The sequence below is a fragment of the Centrocercus urophasianus genome, unplaced genomic scaffold, assembly GCF_019232065.1.
Source record: "Centrocercus urophasianus isolate 14NV4802_14NV808 unplaced genomic scaffold, USGS_Curo_1.0 seq_33, whole genome shotgun sequence".
In the NCBI taxonomy this organism is placed as follows: domain Eukaryota; kingdom Metazoa; phylum Chordata; class Aves; order Galliformes; family Phasianidae; genus Centrocercus; species Centrocercus urophasianus.
This window is the reverse complement of record NW_024884900.1, coordinates 2279716-2298105: the sequence shown is the minus strand read 5'-3', so window position 1 is coordinate 2298105 and position 18390 is coordinate 2279716. Positions and strand designations below refer to the sequence as shown.

At 56.1% G+C, this 18390-nt stretch overlaps 1 protein-coding gene across 1 annotated transcript; it reads right to left on the bottom strand.

Moving 5' to 3' along the window:
* Nucleotides 1-9307: 9307 nt before the first annotated feature.
* On the bottom strand, nt 9308-17294 carry TBX2 (T-box transcription factor 2). The gene is made up of 7 exons (XM_042830355.1): nt 16840-17294; nt 16208-16475; nt 14194-14340; nt 13054-13130; nt 12806-12975; nt 10695-11305; nt 9308-9965 (listed from the first exon to the last, which is right to left on the bottom strand). The coding sequence occupies exons 1-7, from the start codon at nt 17202-17204 to the stop codon at nt 9525-9527; spliced, it is 2079 nt and encodes a 692-aa protein (XP_042686289.1). The 5' UTR covers nt 17205-17294; the 3' UTR covers nt 9308-9524.
* Between the last annotated feature and the right edge of the window lie 1096 nt (nt 17295-18390).

The following is an 18390-nucleotide window of genomic DNA, read 5'->3' as shown; positions in this document are numbered from 1 at the left end:
TGGAGGCTTAAAGTAAAAAATAGGCAGACACTGTGGGGCAGACACATCATAAATCCAAGCGGAGGGCCAATCTCAAATATTTCAGCTCTTTCCCTCCTCCCCCCTATAATATATAATTGTCTTTGTTGGATCAATACAGAGGGGCTTTGTGGAAGGAGCGCGCTTTAAGGGAAGATTAATGTCGTGCATTATGTATGCAGCTAGGAGGAATTCCAATATCCAGCTTCCAGGAGGAAAGGAAAGGTTGGAGCAATGGGATCCTCCTTCCAGGATGGGAGCACAGCACAGCCCACACCACAGCTAGCAGTGGGAGATTCGTGTAGGTTTGGACCCCTCACACCTACCCGTGCATGGCAGCATCCCACCCTCAAGATGCAGAACGAGCATCATTTTTCCACAGGAGCAGTCCATCAGCATTGCCCTGGGTACACACACACACACACACACACACAAGCATCATCAGCAAATGAACACCTGGTCTGAAGGCAACAGCCCAGGGCTGAGCCCTCTGCTCAACAGCAAGCCAATGGTGGCTTCCTCGAGTTGAGCATCCCGCAACCCGCGGCCATCATATGGAATACATTTAACCAAACCGAGTTTTGATTAAACGCCATAAATATGATTGATTTGGTTACACAGCCTCCACATGACAGTCCGTTTAATTTATTTTTTCATTCTGAGTAGGGATGTTGCATTGATCCGAAACATTGGCTTTGACTACCACCGTAAATTCCCATTCTTGGAGACCCGCTGCGGCATTATTAATATTTTTACACTTACCAGCAGTGGTTGGGGTCAACCTCTGTGCCCTGGGTTGGCACCAGGGGGTGAAGCCCCATTCTTTGTCCCCCTCCCAACCCAGCAGTACCCCCAGCCCCATTCCCTGTGCTGTATCCACACACTTGGTGCTCTCCATGCAGTCTGTTTGCTCTCTGCAATCCCACAAACACGCCACCAAAATTTGGAGCAGTCCTACTACAGATCTCCCTACATCAGCTTCTCTTTGTTCTTAGCAGGGACAGAAAAATATCCCAAAATATATTTTTTTTATATTACCAATAAACTGAAAAAACAAAAACAAAAAATAAACTTCATGTTTTCAATATAGTCCCAGTTTACCACCATGGTTGTCATCTCGATCGTTGTGTGTATTTTATAAGAGGCTTCAATGATAACCAGGTTGAGCAGTTGGCTTCTCCACAGATGCGCTGTTGTCCACCAGAAGTGATCTCTGCTAGCACAGCATGTTAGAAACAATGCTGAAAAACACCAGGAAAGCACCTGTCCTCATTGAAGCAGTGCTCTGCATTGGGTGTTCAAAGGGAAGAACCTGAATTACTTGGCACTGAACCAGCACAGCCTGAACTGCTCCATCATATAACAGCAGCCCAGGGCACAGCAATGCTCCTCCACCATTAACCCACTAATAAAGCTGGGGAAAGCCACAAGTGACCCACAGACCTGAGCTATAGGGAATAAACCACAGCAACCTCCAAACACAGAGATGTAGATGCACGGCATTGCGCACCCATAGCATCCCCAGGAATTAAATCCTGCTCCTCCAACAGCAGCCCCAAACCAGCCAAGCATTTCCTCATGGCACACTGATGTGAAAAGATGCATGTAAAGCTTTCATAGCCCTTTTCCATCTCATATTTAATGTGCGAGAGTTTCTGTGTGCCCAGGTTAGGTAAACACTGGGGAAGATTGTTTATAGAAATTATACACAGAGCGGTGCTGGTTTAATTTATCAAAAAAGGTTTTGTTGAAATAAATTTATTTTACAGCAAAACCCACTTAAACCTGTTTGAGGGATGACTGTGTTTAACCAGCCCTGTTTGTCACCCAAAAGGACAGCACTGAGATACCATCTGCCAGGGCGAATAGTCCCAAACATCCACAGAGATGGGATATCAGGAACTGGGCCAGGAAAGAAGCACTGCCACCACCGTCCCCTGGTGATGGGTCCCACTGGGTCCCAAACTGGTGACACTGGTGGTCGCTGAGCTGTACTGGGGGCTCTCAGCCCCAAAGAGATGCTGTGCTCTGTGGCACAGGGAGGGCAGGGATGCTCTGCACAAGGTGCAGTGTAGTGGCACTGTGGCTGGGGGGGACCACGATGGCACCGAGCATGGGACAGATGTGCTCAGGGATGGGCTCCCAAATGGGGACACCTCTCCAATAGCAGCATCCCCAACATTACCAGACTGATGGCTGTTCCTTGCTCTCATTGATGTGCCTGGATCACCAACACTTAGGAATAATCATAATAATAGGAGTCACCCAGTGGCCATTCCTGAGGCTCACGATGGAGTTGCATCAGTGCTCTCGCATTCCCTCTGCTGGCTCCATCCTGCTGCAGCACCCAGCTGCAAAGAGCCCAATTGGGAGCACTCCAAACACAGGGAACACTGCATTTCTCCCTTAACACAGCTCAGATAAACACACTTACATTAATTTCCCCCATTCAAAGGGGATAAAACGAGCAGACAAGTGGATTTAAAGTATACACCCACAAGAGTTGATCTCAGTGAGCAGCCAGGCTGGGAGGGGGCTTCATTCATTCATTGCTTCAGTCATTCATTCATTGCCAGCCCAGGGGGCAGCAGCCAGGTTCAGCTCTCTGTCAGGTTCCCAGGTTCTGCCTCGATTGTACTGATAGGCAGGAGCTGAAAAAAGAAGGGAGGGGATAAGGAAAACTGTGCTTTGGAAGTAATTGATACAAAAAACAACCGAGGAAGACAGGGGGAGCGATTTGAAATTCTATGGGAAAGGTGGATAAAACCTGGAAAGCACGAGGGCCAGCTCTGATTTCAAAGTCCATGGTAGCATTCCAAGGCAGAGCTTTAAAATTAGAAACAGTGCACAAAGTTACTTTTCCATCGAAATGTCATGTTTTCCATCTCAGGAATGCATTCTGCCACCGGGCAGCAAGCGCTCTCCAAACAGATTTGCTGCAGCAAGAGCTTCCAGAAAAACCTCCCAGAGAAAGCAGAGCATCACTAGCGAGTGTTCTGCAAACAGCCAGCTGTAAGGGAGCAGCATGGGCAGCGAGTCCCAGCCTGAGGTTTGCTGCTGATCCCTCAGCAAGGGACAAGAGAGATTTGGACCAGGAGCATCACCAGCAGCACCCACCGCCACCCCAAGGCCAAGGGCAGAGGACAGCCTTCCTCCTCCCCATGGTATCCCAGCACAGGGAGGTGCAGGGGCCCATTTCTGCCAGCACCCAGCCTGTGGGGCCGAAGCCCCCGTCCTGCCGGCGCCGTCCCCCCCAGCCACCCCACACAGCCCCGCTTTGAAGCCGTGCCGGGGCTGGCAGCAGCACTGGAGCTGGAAGGGATGGATGGCTTTGAAACTCAGAGAGAGATGAAAAGCAGCCGGAAGCTCATCCAACGGGTGGCTGCAGGGCCAAGGCTGCTGCTCTGAGTCTGCTGAGCTCGGGCTGCTCTGCCAGAGCCTCACTCCCCTGGGAGCTGCTTGCTCAAGATCTGCTGCCTGCCCTTTCCCTGAAGATGATGCTACAGAGGGCTTCCGGCTGAAGATGCTGAGGTGCTCCCTGCCCAAATCAACGTGCAGGATGCCAAGCCTGGTTGCTGCTGCTGAACTAACAGAAGAAAAAACATTCCCTTCCCACAGAGCTCAGCACTAAGGAGCAGGAGCGCCCACGGGCAACATTAGCTGCTTCCCTGCTAGCAGAGCAAGCAAAGCTGCAAACCAGGTTTAAAATAGCTGAGAACCTCAGATGGCTTTTTACCTATTGGGTTCTGCTCCAGCTAAGTTTAATGGACGTGGCTCTGGGAGCTGAGACTCCAAACACCTCAGCCCTGCATGGATGGCAGCCTCAGGGCCCTGCACTCCTGGCACAGGGGATGCCCAGGCATTAGGAATGCAGGAGACAGGGATTAATGAGATCTGCACTAATGCACGTGATTGTTTATAGGAGCAGCCCCTCCCTAAGCCCGTTAAGCCATTGGGGCTCATCAGGGCCCTGCAGCACTGGACTGCCCAGCAAAGCTGCTGCTCATCTGCACTCCCAAGATCAAGTTGGGCTTGGAGCAGTGGGCAGACGTTTTGTCCAGAAGAACCCAGTGAGCAGAGCTGTGTCTGTCATTTCTCCCTGGGTGCACCCTCTGCAAAATCATCCCGGTGTGACAAGCATCACTCCCTGCATGGCACTAGACCAAGCATTGCATCCACACACACTATGTTGGGCACCCACAAAGCAGCCCTTCTGCATCCAGCTCCTTCACAAGGCACAAATCTTCAATTTGTGGGCTTCTCTCTGATGGGGGATTTGTAGCACCAAGATCAGACCCACCAGTGCCTCCTTTCCTGCCCACGGGGCACAGCTGGTGCACTGCCTGGCTTCCCTTTCAGCCCTGATGGACTCAGCTGGCTGTGATGGTGCATTCCCTCCTCTTTTCTTTTTTCCTCCTCCTTAATTGCAAATCTGAGTGCTCCTTAAGGAGCTCCCAGAAAAGGAAAAGGTTACCCTGGCCCCAGCCCCGTGGTGCCAAACAGTCTGGTCCAGCCTCAGTCCTAGCTCTGGGGGATACAGACGACCACAGGGCTCTAATCTCCCCACTGCTGCCTGATAATCTGCTCTGCAATTTGCAGATAGGGCAGTGGAGGCTCCAGGAATGGGGCAAGGGGTGAGGTCCCCTTTGTACATCTTTCCTACAAAGCTCTCTGAGCTCCTGCAGCCACAGAACGTGGAGTTTGGGCTGGAGATGGAGCAATCACCACCATCCTTTCACCTTTCTGGGAGCATTGGAGGAGCCCCAAAATAGAGGAGCCCTTAATCCAGAGACTTCTTAACCAGTTGGACCAACAGGGCCAAAAGGAGGACCATGTCCTCATTGTGGGACACAGGGACATAACCACCCTACAAAGGAGTGGGGTGTCCCAGTGTGTCACCAACATGACAGGACAGCAGCACAGCTATTTGCTTTGGAAAGCTGAGATTTCTGCTCAGTTTTTTCCCTCCCCATCAGAAGGAAATGGGTTCAGAGAGCTGCGGGCAGGGGTGGGTCTGCCTGAAAACAACAACGGGGAAAAGAAACAAAAAGAGATATTTAGAAAAAGAATGCACATCTAGGATGGAAATCCCTGCAAACACTCCCTCTCGTGGAGGCTCGTCCCATTGCCAAGCCCTGTTACTTGGAGGCTTTAATGGCCAAACCACCCTCATTTCCTTCTGAGGCACCAGGAAGGTACAGGACTGGGAAGTGAGAGACACCTGCATGTATTTACCCTGACCCATCCCTGCTGGGTGCCATTTCTCTTTTAAAGCCATTCTGGGGGGGGTGTCCCCAAGCACTGACATCACCTGGGCCAGGGGCAGCGGGCGGATTGCAGATCTGAGTGGTGCTGCAGCTCGTTACTTCTCAGCCCAGGGATTTATTTCCCAAAAGTCTTTAACTGATTCCCCCAGCTGTATGGGATTTTGCACCGACAACACCTTTCTGCTGGGAACGGAGCCAGCATCCCCACAAGGTCATTTTGCAAAGACAATTAGGTGCTCCCCTGACAGCGCTGTCTCATTTTAATTAGATCTCATTTCCTAAGAATTACAGAGCATGCCAGGCCCAGGGCTGGAGGCAATGGCCATTTACCGAAATCAATGGGAGTTGAAGGACAGCTGTACCTGTGCTTATGTCACCGCTCACAGCGACGCCGATTCGAAGGGGAATAAAAACAGCCCTTCTGCATGACTTCATCCCTTAATACTCCAGGTGGTATAAAATCCAGCGTGCAGAAGGCAGAGCAGCCCCACCTCTGGCTGCTCACTCACGCTTAACTGCCTCGGAGCGAGCATTCCCTGCTCCCCAAGGCGGGATGGGCACAGCCAAACCCACAGCAAGAGGGCAGCGCGGCCGCTCGCGGTCCATCCGTCCGCCCCGTCGGGGAAGTCCCACCCAGCTGCCCTCCCCCTCTGATCTGCCCGCGGCGCGGAGCGACGGCACCACCTGGCGGCGGCGTGGGGCGGCCGGGACCTGTGGGAAAAAGTCTTTTTACCCACCTTTTCTTCCCTAAATCCCTATCCTTTCCCCCTCCCCCGTCCCTCCCCTTTTTTCCCCCCCACTTAAAAAAAAAAAAAAAAAAAAAAAAAAGTGTTTTTCCTCCTGCTCCCACCCCGCTGCCTCTTAGCGGTGCCCATGGCCGCGCAGAGAGGAGCGGTGCGACCTTTGTGCTGGCAGCCCCGTCCCGCCCCGTCGGATGCGCGGCTCCGGGCCGTCCTGGGAAAGGGCCGGGTGGGCGCCGCGGGGCTTCGGGCCCGGCTTTCTCCCAGCATCACGCATTGATACAGGCGACGGGAATAAACCGACAGCCTCCCCTTTCCCCTTTCCCACCCTATCCTTACAGTGAAGCCAGTGCAACTCGTGCCTGCGGCTCGTAGGAAGCTCTTGGTCCAAATAAACAGCGCTCTTTCATAAATAACGTTTCTAACCCCCACCCCCCCCAACCCCCCACTCCTGAAGATGTCAGCACTGACCAAAGCAACGCTGGGAACAGAGGGGGACAGACAGCCCGAAAGACAGCCCCCACACTCCCATCTCACAGCCAAACATCCCTGTACAAATCCAGGCTTCCCGCTCCCCCACCACGTCGCGGCTGAGCAGAGCGGAGGAAGAAGTGGTGAAGGAGAAAAAAGGGGGCTCGAGCAGCCAGTACTGACCTTCTCCAGAAAAAAAAACAGCGGCAGCACAGAGCGAGCCGATGCCGGGTGCTGCCCCATATATCGCACACGGCCGCAGGTGCGGGGCCGAGGACTGCCGTCGGGGCGCGCCCTGCCCCGAGCACAGGTGCGCGAGTGCGCAGAGCCCTGCGCGGGTAATTGGGGCTGAGGGCGCGCAGTGGAATCTCACGGAAGCTCCGGCGCTGCCCTTTGTGCCTCTCCCCGCCACCGGGGCCGGCAGACAGAGCGGCGACCCCGCGGGTAATTGGGGCTGCGGGGCCGTGCGCGCAGCGGAGCGAGCGGAGCCTAATTGGGAGCTGGGGGGGTGGTGGGGGGCACTGCGCATTGTGGCTGCCGAGGGGCTGCGCGCCCGGCTGGCGGGCGCCGGGATGGCACAAAAATACACCCCCACCCCCCGCATCGGGACAGAGCAATCCCTCGGTGCCAAGCATGGAGCTGCAGGAGTGGCCCGTGGAAGTGGTGAAATCCTATAAACCCCACAGGACAGTGACCGAAAGTGATGTTCCCCCTTTTTCTCCCAACTTGGCGGCACTGTGGGTGCTGCCACTGTGTCCCCTCCAGCCACACAATGTGGATCTGATGCGTTGAGGAGTGTGATGGTGCTGGGATAACACACACAGGGCAGCAGCACCATACTGGGTTTGTATCCCATTCCCAAATTCCTGCCCGGGTTTGGCCACTGGGCCTAAGGGACATGGCAAAGATGTGCCAGGCCAGCGTGTTGGTGTGCACCTCAGCTGGCACCAAGGAAAACCCTCTGCGTCACAGCACAACCCTATTGCAGTGTGAGCCACGTGGATTCCTCACACCTGGGTTTGGCCATGGTGGGCACCTGGAGCAGCTCAACTCCTGCACACTCTGCTCCCACCTGCATGTAGAGCTGCAGACCATCCCCACAGGTCACTGTCACCACCTCTGCAGGGAGCATTCCGTCCCCACCCCAATCAGTGAAATGCTATTTGATCCATTTAAACCCCTGTATCTCCCAAGGCAGACTGCCCCCAGGACAGCGAGACCCCGACCCCAACGTGCATCCCCGCTAGAGCTCGTTAGATGCTCCTCGGGAGCTGGGTTTATTCGGAAATAATCCCACCAGCCCGCTTTTAGGGCCTCCCCTTCCCTCCCCTTGTTGAAGCAGTTCCCATTCTGTCTCACTCCACCCCTCTCCTGGCAGAAACAACCGCGGTGCTCAGCCGGGAGCAGCGCTCCTCTCCCGCCGTCGGGGAGCCCGGCCCAAACCCCTCCTTCCACCCCGACCCCCCCCCCCCCCGGCACCCCGCAGCGCCGTTATGAGCCGGGCAGCGCCGGGGGGAGCGCCCCGACGGGGCCGGGCTGGGAGGAGCGCGGCGATACCGCCAGAGGGAGCCCCGCGCACGGCGCTGCGCAGTCCGTGTCCCTCCGCGGGCCGTAAATCTTCCCGGGCGCCGCAGAAGGGTAATTGGTGAGGAAAAGGGCCGCCGGGGCCGGGAGAGGGGGGGGAGACCCGCGGAACCATCCCCGACTGCGCGGCGGTGCCGATGCCCTCCCGCAGCCCTTCCGCGGACCGGCAGCTCCGCGCTGCGCACCTGCGGCGGGGGCACGGTCCGAAACACCGAGCCGCATCCAGCGCTTTGTGCGCACGTCGGAGATTTCCGTCGGTAACAGCGGCGGCCGTCGGGGCGGGTAGGGACCGCGGTGCCGCGCTGGAGCTCGGGGGAGCTGCAGGAACCGAGCGCTGCGCACCTGCGGACGGGGCGGCCCCGACGGGGCGGTCCGGCTCTGGTCGTGCTCCAACCGCAGCGCCAGGAATGAATCAGGCGGGAGCCGGCAGCGCTCCGGGTATTTTTTTTTTACTGAAAGACGCGAGAGAAGTCATGGGAACCCAACAGAGAGACGCCCGAACAACCAGCACGTTTCAAATCATTGTATCTTTTTATTTTAAAACAAATATAGAGCACAGTCCTGTGATATTTAGATTTATTATACTTCTTTTATTGTTGTTGTTTCGCTTTGTTCTGGAGTGAAAAATAAAAACCTGAGGTTTATTCCTGCATTCTGCATACCCCGCTCTGGAGAGACATTTTCCTACATTTTGGATTCAATTTCTTATTATTATAATTATTATTTCCTTGCAAAAGTCCATTAAAGAATTGAACTCTTTGTTCCAACGACTCCAAACATTGTGGTACCGGTGGCACTGATTGTCCTGAAGAGCAGGTGGGATAAACAATATTTTAAACACAGTTAAAGAAACCAGTATCTCCTTCAATCACAAAGAGCTAAATAGTTTTCATTTACAATATATATGTTCATGTAAAATGAAAAAAAAAAAAAAAAACCAACGAAAAACTTAAATGCGAAGAGTTAAACTCTAAATATTATGTACACACCAATGTACAACTCTGAATAAATTAATACCAATTTGCATATTCTGGGATCCTTATAGCTTATTTACACAAATTACCATTTATTTCATAAATACCTGCCCTGCCGCTCGCTCCCTGCGTGGCGGTGGCAGCGCAGCTCCTTTCCATGCTTCGCTTCTTCTTTTCCTTTGTGTTTAGTTTTTCCCCCCTCCCTTCCCCCCCCCTCCCCTCCCACCGCCGCCCTTTGCACGGAGCTCTCAGCCCCACCGCCCTCCCCGTCCGACAATAGGGCAGCCCCGTGCCCCGAGGCAGGGAGCAGGGATGGGGGGTGGCACTCGGGGTGGGGGGCGGCTATACGGAGAGCCCCCTCCCCATCCGCCCCCACCTTTAATAAATATTTATACTGTGCTGTACAAAAGACCAGTGCTTCTCAGCCCCGGGGGGGAGGAGGTGGGTGCGCTGCCTGCTCCCCCCGTCGGTCACTTGGGGGACTCCCTGCCGGGCGACAGCTCCCGCTGGCTCTCCAGCCCGCTCACCAGTCTCTGGATGTTCTGCAGTTCGTTGAGGGATTCCTTCAGGGAACCTTTGGGGGGGGAGACGGAGGGGCGCTGGGCTTTGTGCGCGTCGGGGATGGGGCTGGGCTCACGGCTGCTGCCCGCCTTGGAGCTCTCAGAGCCGGGGTTGAGGCTGGAGGGGAGGCCGGTGGTGAGCAGGTTGGTGCTGGGCGGGATGCTGACAGGGAGCTGGTAGGGGCTGAAGCGCAGGCGAGGGCGGCTGCTGCCCAGGAAGGGATTGCGGGACAGCGGCCCGGCGGCAGCGGCTGCGCTGGTGGCCGGCATGGCTGAGGCGGCTGCTGCTGCTGCTGCCATGTAGGTGTAGGGGTAGGGGAAGAGGCCGCCGAAAGTGGGCATCGGGATTCCCTGCAGAGAGAGGAGAGATGGGAGAGGTGAGAGCTGCGTGGTTCCTGCCCCGTGGAAAAGGAGAAGTAATGCGAACACAGCGTGGGGTGACACTGCTGCTGGGTGGGTACGGCTGGGGACCCCCATCGGCCAACTGAGCACAAGCTGTCAGGCATGGGGCTCTCTCCGGGACTTGCTGGAGGCACAGCATTATAGGGCAGCAATGGGGCCTTGTCCCTATGAGAGCTCGGTATGCCTGGCTGCATGGTATCACTGAGCCCAGATTGCATTAAAACCCATTGACGGGTCGTATCAAGAAAGGAGGTGAGTTCAAGGTATCTTCGTGCATTTCGGCACAGAGACACAACAGAGGTGTTGGTATTGTGGGGCTGGTGGGGATCTTGAGAGGTGCTGGATGGATCAGCAGGCAGGGCTCTTCACGCTGCCCTGCCCATGGTGGAACTACAGATAAATCAGAATTCCTCCTCAAATCAGCTCTGGGACCTCCATTCCAAGCATCCCCCCACATCCTCCCCATGTCACAACACAAGAAGTGTCGCTGTTTGTCCCCATGGGCTGGGGAAGGCCCCACGAGAGCCACGCTGGGGCCACTCCATGTCTGCCCCCATACCAGGAGTAACACTGGGTCTGTGCCCCAATGTGCTTGGCTGATTTCAGGCATTTTGTGGAAAAATGCAGGAGGGCTCCAGCACTGTGGGGATGGAGATAGGGCTGTGGGTGGATACTTACCTGAGAAGCCAGCATGTGCTGGGAGAGGTGGAATGGGAAGGGGGTGGCCGTCCCCGCTGCGCCCGGGGCAGACGAGAGGGCCCCGTTCTCCAGGCTGCCGCCGCCGGTCACCGAGGCCAGCAAATGTCCCATGCCCATAGCAGAGAAAGCCCCGGGGGCCATGGCAAACTGTCCTGGGTGGATGAAGAGTGGCTGCCCGGCACCCAGCGGGCTGAAGAACTGCTGCCCGTGGAGCCCAGAGAGCGCGAGGCTCTGCAGGTGCCCTGCGCTCAGGTGCGGGGGGCTGTCCGTGTGCACCATCAGCGGGGCGAAGGCCTCCTTGCCCAGCCCGACTCCCTCTGCGTCCTTCTTGCCCTGCTCCGGCTCTTTCCTTCTCCCTTCCACTTTGTCCTTCTCCATGCCCCGTGCTCCAAACAGACCCTCACTGGGGCCGTCCCCCTGGGATGCTCCATCCTTGGCTTTCTCTGGGCTGCGCCTCTCCTTGCCCCGCTCGTCGGTGCACCGTGGGCTGCCGCGGGGTGATGTGTCCTCCCCACCGGGGCTGCCGCCCGCTGGCCGCTCCTCGGGCACCTTCTCCACCTCCGCGTCGCTGTCAGCCCCCGGCTTCTCCTCTGCAAAGGGATGGAGAGGTCAGAGAGCCAACGAGAGGGTCAACAGACCTCGCCACGGGGAAATGTGGCAGAGGTAAAACGCTGTCACTATTAGCAGGAGAGCTTGGTTAAATGGGAAGGCGGAAATCACAGACTCATGGAATCGTAGTATCTCATCTGTGAAGGGATGGAGAGATCAGAGAGTCTGCAGTTGATTGTCCCCAAGTTAGGGAAATCCGACAGAGGTAAAGCCCCATCGCAATTAAAAGGAGAACTTTGCTAAATGAGAAAGTAGAAATTATGGAATCGTGGAATGATTGGAGTTGGAAGGGACCAAATGGGTTCTCATGCCGCTGTCATCATGGGGGCTCGCAGGGATTAACAGCAGCAGCCCCATTGCTCTGCCAAACAGGAAAAACACGTTTGCAGGAGGCCTGAGCTGCGCGCCGGCATCGCTGCCATCAGCTGTGAACCCAAAGAGGGTGGTGGGGTGAGAGATGGGGAGCATGGGGGCAGCGGGCTGAGGAGTAGCTCTGTATAGATTTAATTATGCTGGGCTGATCAGCTGTGCTCTGTGGATGCACTCCGAATGCACAGGTTGGGTCGGGCAAAGGAGGGAGATTTAGGGGAAAGATTCACCGCCATCTTTGAAACAGGGAATTTTAATTTAACTTAACGTAAATGAAGGGCTTTGAGCTCTCAGAGGAAGGGGGAATTGAGGTGAGGGGATGGCGATGGGCATGGGGTGGTGGGAGACTCGTGGTGCCCCTCCAGCACAACCGAAACCCCAGTGCCGATGGATTGAGGCCAGGGAGAACCTACAGAGAACCCTTTGAAAGAAGAAAGGGTGTCATAAACCCTCCCAGCAGCTCAGCCCAGGGCAGGAGCTGCGGTTTTGACGAAGGTTTGCAGGGAATCAGGATGGTGGGAACTTGAAAGAGCAACGGATGGGCAGCGCTGTGCAACAAAGTCCTGCATCAAAAAACCACAACGTGGGAACTGCTGGCTTATTTTCATTGCCCGGCTCTGAGTGTTGCAGTGTTATTTGCCCTTTTAAATGTATTAATTTTTTGGGGGGGAGGGGAGCCTTGCACTGGCTATGAAAGGCAGAGCGACGGCAGACAGCTGCGCAGCACAGGGCCTGCCCACCAATGCTCCCTGTTTACATCGATGTATAAACAGGAAAATGTTGCAAACCATGAATGCCATTTGCATCTGCTGGGGCCGTTCCCGTCCTCGCAGCCCTTCATCCCCTCTGTGCCCATCCACTGCCTTTCCCTGCCAGCGCTGCAAACGCTGCCGGCTGCCGCCGCAACAGCGGAGGTGTTTTGATCCCCTCCCCACTAACAGCAGACATCAAGAACGCTCCGAACACGGTGATAATTCGGGAGCTGTGCCCCTGCTCCCAGCCGATCCTCCCCACCCCATGCAGGAGCCGTCAGGGCAGGGAGTGGGGCCGCGGTTTGGGCTCAGCCCCGACGGTGCGGGCGAAGCAATGAGGGGGGAGTGGGGCAGCGTTACCTCTGCCGCTGGCCTTCAGGCGCAGGGGGCTGGGGAGGGGGCCCACGGGGGAGTGCAGTGCGTCGCGCACAGCCGATGGTTCGCAGGAGGACGCGTCCGATTCGCCGCCGTCTCGGTCGGGTTTGCAGGGCTCCTCGTACATCCGCAGCGACGGCAGCGAGAGCTGCTTCCTGCGCAAGGGGGAGACGCGGCTCAGCCCTCCGCGAGGATCTCCGCGGGCGCGGAGCGGGGCGCGGGGCCGCCCTTACCTCTTCTCCCGACGGCCGTTGCCCGTGTCCCGAAAGCCTTTGGCGAAGGGGTTGTTATCGATTTTCAGCTGCGTGATCTGCGGGGACGCGGAGAGAAGCGACTGACGCCTTGCCCGCTCTCCTCGCACCCCCCCCCTCCGGCGCCCCCTGCCCGCCCCCGCAGTGCCCTCAGGCCCATCCGTCCCTTCGGGGCCGTCGGGGGGTCGCGGCCGGGCGGGGATGCACGGCGCACGTTGCAAAACGTGCCGCGTCCCCGCTTTAACACAGCACATGCTTTATTAAAAATGATGCTGAGGTTTCGCCTGAATTATTAATAGCGTCTTAATGATAGGAAGTTATTTTTCACGGCCCCCCGGAGGGAAGATGGCGACTGAGCCCGCGCCGCGCTGGTTAAAAGCTATTCTTATCCCTCCCCGCGACGGACTGCTGGGGCCGGCGACATTAGGACGCTCAATAATGCATGGCTCTGAAACACGGCCCCGAGAGGGACGCTTTAAAAATGCATGGCCCGGCCCGACGGGGCCCCCGACCGCCCGACGGAGCCCACCGGCAGGCAGCGTGCGGCGGGCGGGCAGACAGAGTGCTCGTTAATCGATTGTGACTCTTCGTCATAAACTTTACGAGGGAAACAAGCCCACCAGGACCCTCAGACAGAGCTGTCAATTAGCATCAGCAGCCAAGGGGGGGGGGGGGGTGGGGGTCAGCTTTTGGGTTAAGGCACACATGCGGGCATGGAGCCCTCGGAGGGGCCGCGCCCCCCCACGGCTCAATGGGTGACAATTGCTAAATCACAGAAAGTGACTGAAATGGGCTTCTCTAGCTCTGATTTTTTGGCTCTTCCGTGGCACCTGCAAGAGGAAGGTGCTACTGAGGGGGAAATTAATTTTAGGAATGGTTACAGCAATAATAATAACAGTAACACGGAGAGTGCCTGCTTTGAGGGTCTGGGCTCCAACCATTCTCCTGTTGCTGCCTTTTTGCCTCTCTGCCCAAAACGTTCCATGTCAGCAGCCACTGGGGTTGGGCAGCATCGTGAAAACAGACCCAAAAAGGGGCAGGGGATGGGGGTGCAGGAGCTCGGGTTGGTGCATGGGGCTGGGGGTCGGTACAGGGGCTGGGGTCGGGTGCTGCCGGCCCTACCTTGTCGTTCTGGTAGGCGGTGACGGCGATGAAGTCGGTCTCGGGGAACACGTAGGTGCGGAAGGTGCTGTAGGGCAGCTTGAGGATGTCGTTGGCCCTCACGATGTGGAAGCGAGGTTGGTATTTGTGCATGGAGTTCAGAATGGTCTGTGGTGGAGGGGGGAGAGAGAGCAGAGCCTGCGTTCAGCCCCACCGCCATCACCTCCCTGCAAAACCCTTCATTTCTCCTCAGAAAACAATAAAATGAAATAAAAAGAAACAACCAGATTCAAAGCGAAGAGAGAACAGCAGCAGCTGCCAGAGAGGGAGATCTCTTTTTTCGTTGGTGCCATGGCCCTATCTGCCCCCAGAGAAGGAGGTCAGGGGGAAGGCACAGCAAGAAAGCAGCGCCCAGGATCCCCCCGATTTATCACCGCCCTGACAACGCCAGGTGAATTTGCCACGCATTTTCAGCCGCTTTTAATATTTCCGTCCTTTTTTTTTTTTTTCTTCCCTTTAAAAAAAATAATAGTAAAAAACCCTTCTACCAAAAATCCTCTACCAAAAAAAAAAAAAAAAAAAACCAAAAAAACAAAAACCAAACGAAGCGCAGAGCTCCGCGCAACGCAACGCGCGGCTGAGCGGCGCCGGGAGCGGTGGGACGTTTTTCCCGTCCAGGTATCCAAACCCCTCTCCCACCCCCACGCAACCTTCCCGTATTTAACACAAATCAACGCCGTTCTCGGTCCCCGGGGCCGTTCCCAGCGCTGTCCCCTCGGCGTTTCCCTCTGAGAAACGCACCGATAAATCCCGACGTGCGGAGTTCGGGCCGCAGCGCGGCTCTCCCCGCTCCGCTTCGGTTGGGGAAGGGCGAAATCTGCTGTGAATGTTGTCCGAAACCGCCGAATAATTATCACTTCATTTCGTTTTAGAAGGCAATAAAATAATAATAATAATAATAATCCCCCTTTTTTAACCCCGGCAATAATCACCTGCTGATGGGCTGTCGGGTCTCCAGGACACCGATATCATCTAGGCGGGATTTAGCGTGAAAATGGTGCACAAACGCCTCGATCGGGCGCTCAGAGCCGCGGTCCTTTACCCAAACCTCCTCCCACTCTGAGCAGATGGGCACTGCCTGCACCCGCAGCTCGGACGGCTCTGAAATGCTTTCCAGCGGGAGTCGGACCGAGCGCTGAACCGAACCTATTTTTCCCCACGAACCAAATAAATAATAATAACAAAAAAAGAGATTTCCGAGCCTCTCTATCGATTCCCTTCGCTGCCTCTAAATAGCCGTGCTGTGTTTGATTTATCTAACACACCGTTTCCTCTCTAAATCATACGAAAAAATCAGAAAGAGAGAAAAGTTTCCCCAGGCCGCTGACCCCGACGGTCCCTTCCGAGGGTTCGGTGCCGCCGACTCCATTTGAGCTCCGGGCTCGGCCCCATTGCCCCCCAGCTCACCCCGACGCCCGCTGGCATTTTTCCCCACAGGATCGCGTTGTAGTCCCTCTTTCTGCACTCCTCTGAAGACTACTAGCTTCGATTGCTGCATTTCTTTCCTTTTCTCCCTCTCTCTCTTTTAAAAATTATTATTATTATTATTATTATTTTGCTTTGGTGGGTTATTTTAATCTTTGTTTCTTTCTATTTTTTTTTTTTCCCCTCCGGAAGGTGATGCAGATGTGATCAATAAGGAAATAGAAGAGTTCGGGAGCCTTCCAGGCACAGCCGGTATGGAGCGGCCGCAGCCAACCCCTTTGGCTCAGCTCCCACCGCGCAAACCCCGCGCAGGTGACGCCTCCAGCCCCGACCCGGACCGAGGGAGTCCCGGGCCGTACCTGCCCGGTTACACTGCCACAGCCCGGCCGCACCACCGGAGCTGCCCCCGCCGCCTCCCCGGCCGGCCTCCCCCGGCTCGGCCCCGTTATCCTCCGGAGAGGAGCGGGGACGGAGCCCGGGAGGGGGCCGCTAAATCCCGGCCGCTGCCCCCGGGAGGACCCGGGCCGCCCTGCCTCGCGGTCACACTTACAAAGCCGTGTTTGTCCGAGATGTTGTTGGTGAGCTTGAGTTTGTGAAAGGCAACGGGTTTGGCCATCCACTGCTCCCCGGTGGCCGGGCTGTCGGGGTGGATGTACATGCGTTTGGGCATCTCCGGGTCGGCCTTTCCGGCCACCATCCAGCGGGAGTTGTGGAATTTGTACCGGCAGTCGTCGGCCGCAACTATATCCATGAGCAAAATGTATTTGGCCTTCTTGTCCAGGCCGCTCACCCGCACCTTGAACGGGGGGAACATCCTCCTGCGGAGAGACGCGCAGCGCTGCAGGGAGCGACCCTCGACGGCCGCAGCCCCCCCCCGGCTCAGCCCCGGCCTGAGGGGTGCCCAGCGCTTGGGTCAAAAGCTCCGTGTCCCATTGCGGGATGAAGGGGCAGAGAGGAAAACGCGAATCATTTTTTCACTGCGCTTCTTTAGGGTCCCCCTCCCGGAACCGGGCCGGGGAAAATTTGGCAGTGAGGGGCTGCAGAGAGGGATGTAAATAAATACGACGGCACTCAATGAGTACGCATAGATTTAATTTGGGATCGCGCATAATTATGGGGAGAGGGGACGAAGGCGGGGTTGGGGGGGGAGCGAAATACGTTTAAAAAAATCCCGGTTCTTACCTCCCGGATTTGGTGATCACCATCTCGGTGCCCAGCTTGTGGAATTGGTCCCAAAGCTCTTTGGCTTCCAGCGTCACTTTGGGGTCGTCCTCCACCTCCTCCTCGGGCTCCAGGCTCTTGAGGGAGCGCAGATGGGCTGCCTGGTGGTGGTGGCCCAGAGCCGAGACGTGCAGCCCAGCCTCGGCCGCCCCGGCCAGCCCCGGGTCCGGCATGGGCTTGGCCAGAGCCGCCGGGGGCAGAGCCAGAGCGGGGAAAAAGGAGGGCTGAGCGGCGGCGAGAAAAGCGGACATGGGGAAGTCGGCCGGCCGGGGAGCGTGGAAGGGGTGGTAAGCCATGGCAGTCCCTGGGAAGGCTGGATCTCTCATCGGTGCATCCACAAATCCAGGAGAAAAAGAGGGATTCCCTTTTGTTAAAAAAAAAGAAAAGAAAACAAACAAACAAGCAAAAAACCAAAAAGCAACAATAACAGCAATAATAATAAAAAATAGGTGTGCGGTTCGGCTCGTTTGTTTTATTTTATTTTTTCTCCTCTCTCCTGCCCAGCGAATTCGCACTGGAAGAGGAAGGGAAATCGACAACAAAAATTAATTAATTAAAAAAAAACAACAAAAACAAAAAAACACCCACAAACCCAACGACGCACACAAGGGGAGGAAAAAAAAAAAAAAAAAAAAAAAAAAAAAAAAAAAAAAGTGAAAAAGAGCGGAATAAGATGTGCGGAAAAAAAAAATTAAAAAAAAAAATTAAAACCAGAATTAAAAAATAATAATAATAAAGGCAGTTCCCGGCTCCTGGGACTCCCGTTCTGCGGAGGGCAGAGAGTACGTCCTTCTTTTTTTGTTGTTGTTGTTGCGGCGAAGGGAGAAGCGAGCGGGGGCGAAACCCTCCCGGAGAAATCCTTCCCGGCACTGAAGCGGCGCCGGAGCGGAGCGGCGGTCGGGCCGTACGGCTCACACCCCCGCGGGCTCCGACTGCGCCCCGGAGGGCTCCGCACCGCTGCGCGCTCCGCGGTTCGGCCGAGCGCCGCTCATGGCTCGAGGAGCCGGAGTGGGGAACGGTCGGATCTTGTCGTGATCTCTGTAAAACTGTGACTATCTCACATGTCCTTCCTGCTCTGATCCGCCCGCTAATGAGCCAAGCCCCCTTGATTGCTGATTTTACGCGTTTCAGACCAATTGTGGATCTGCATAGGCGTGGTTTTGACAGCTCCGGCCAAGCTCCGGGCGCGGGGAGGAGGGGAGGGGGGGGAGGGAGGGAGGACGGGAAGAAGGGAAAAAAAAAAAAAGGGGGGGGGAAAAAAAAAAAAAAAAAAGAAGAAGGTGTCGGAAGCATCGGCAGTAAGAAAACATGTCAACAGAATAAAATATTAACCAATGACAGAGAAAAGTGCTCGAAATCCCACCCCCGGCTCCTTTCCGCATACCGGGTCAGCCCTGGCTGCGCCGCGGCCGGGGAGCGGCCACCGCCGGTGCGGGGACAGCGCGGAGCCGGGGCCAGACCGGGGGTGCGGGGAGAGCGGGGCCGCTCGGAGCCGGGGGGCGTCCGGGGGGG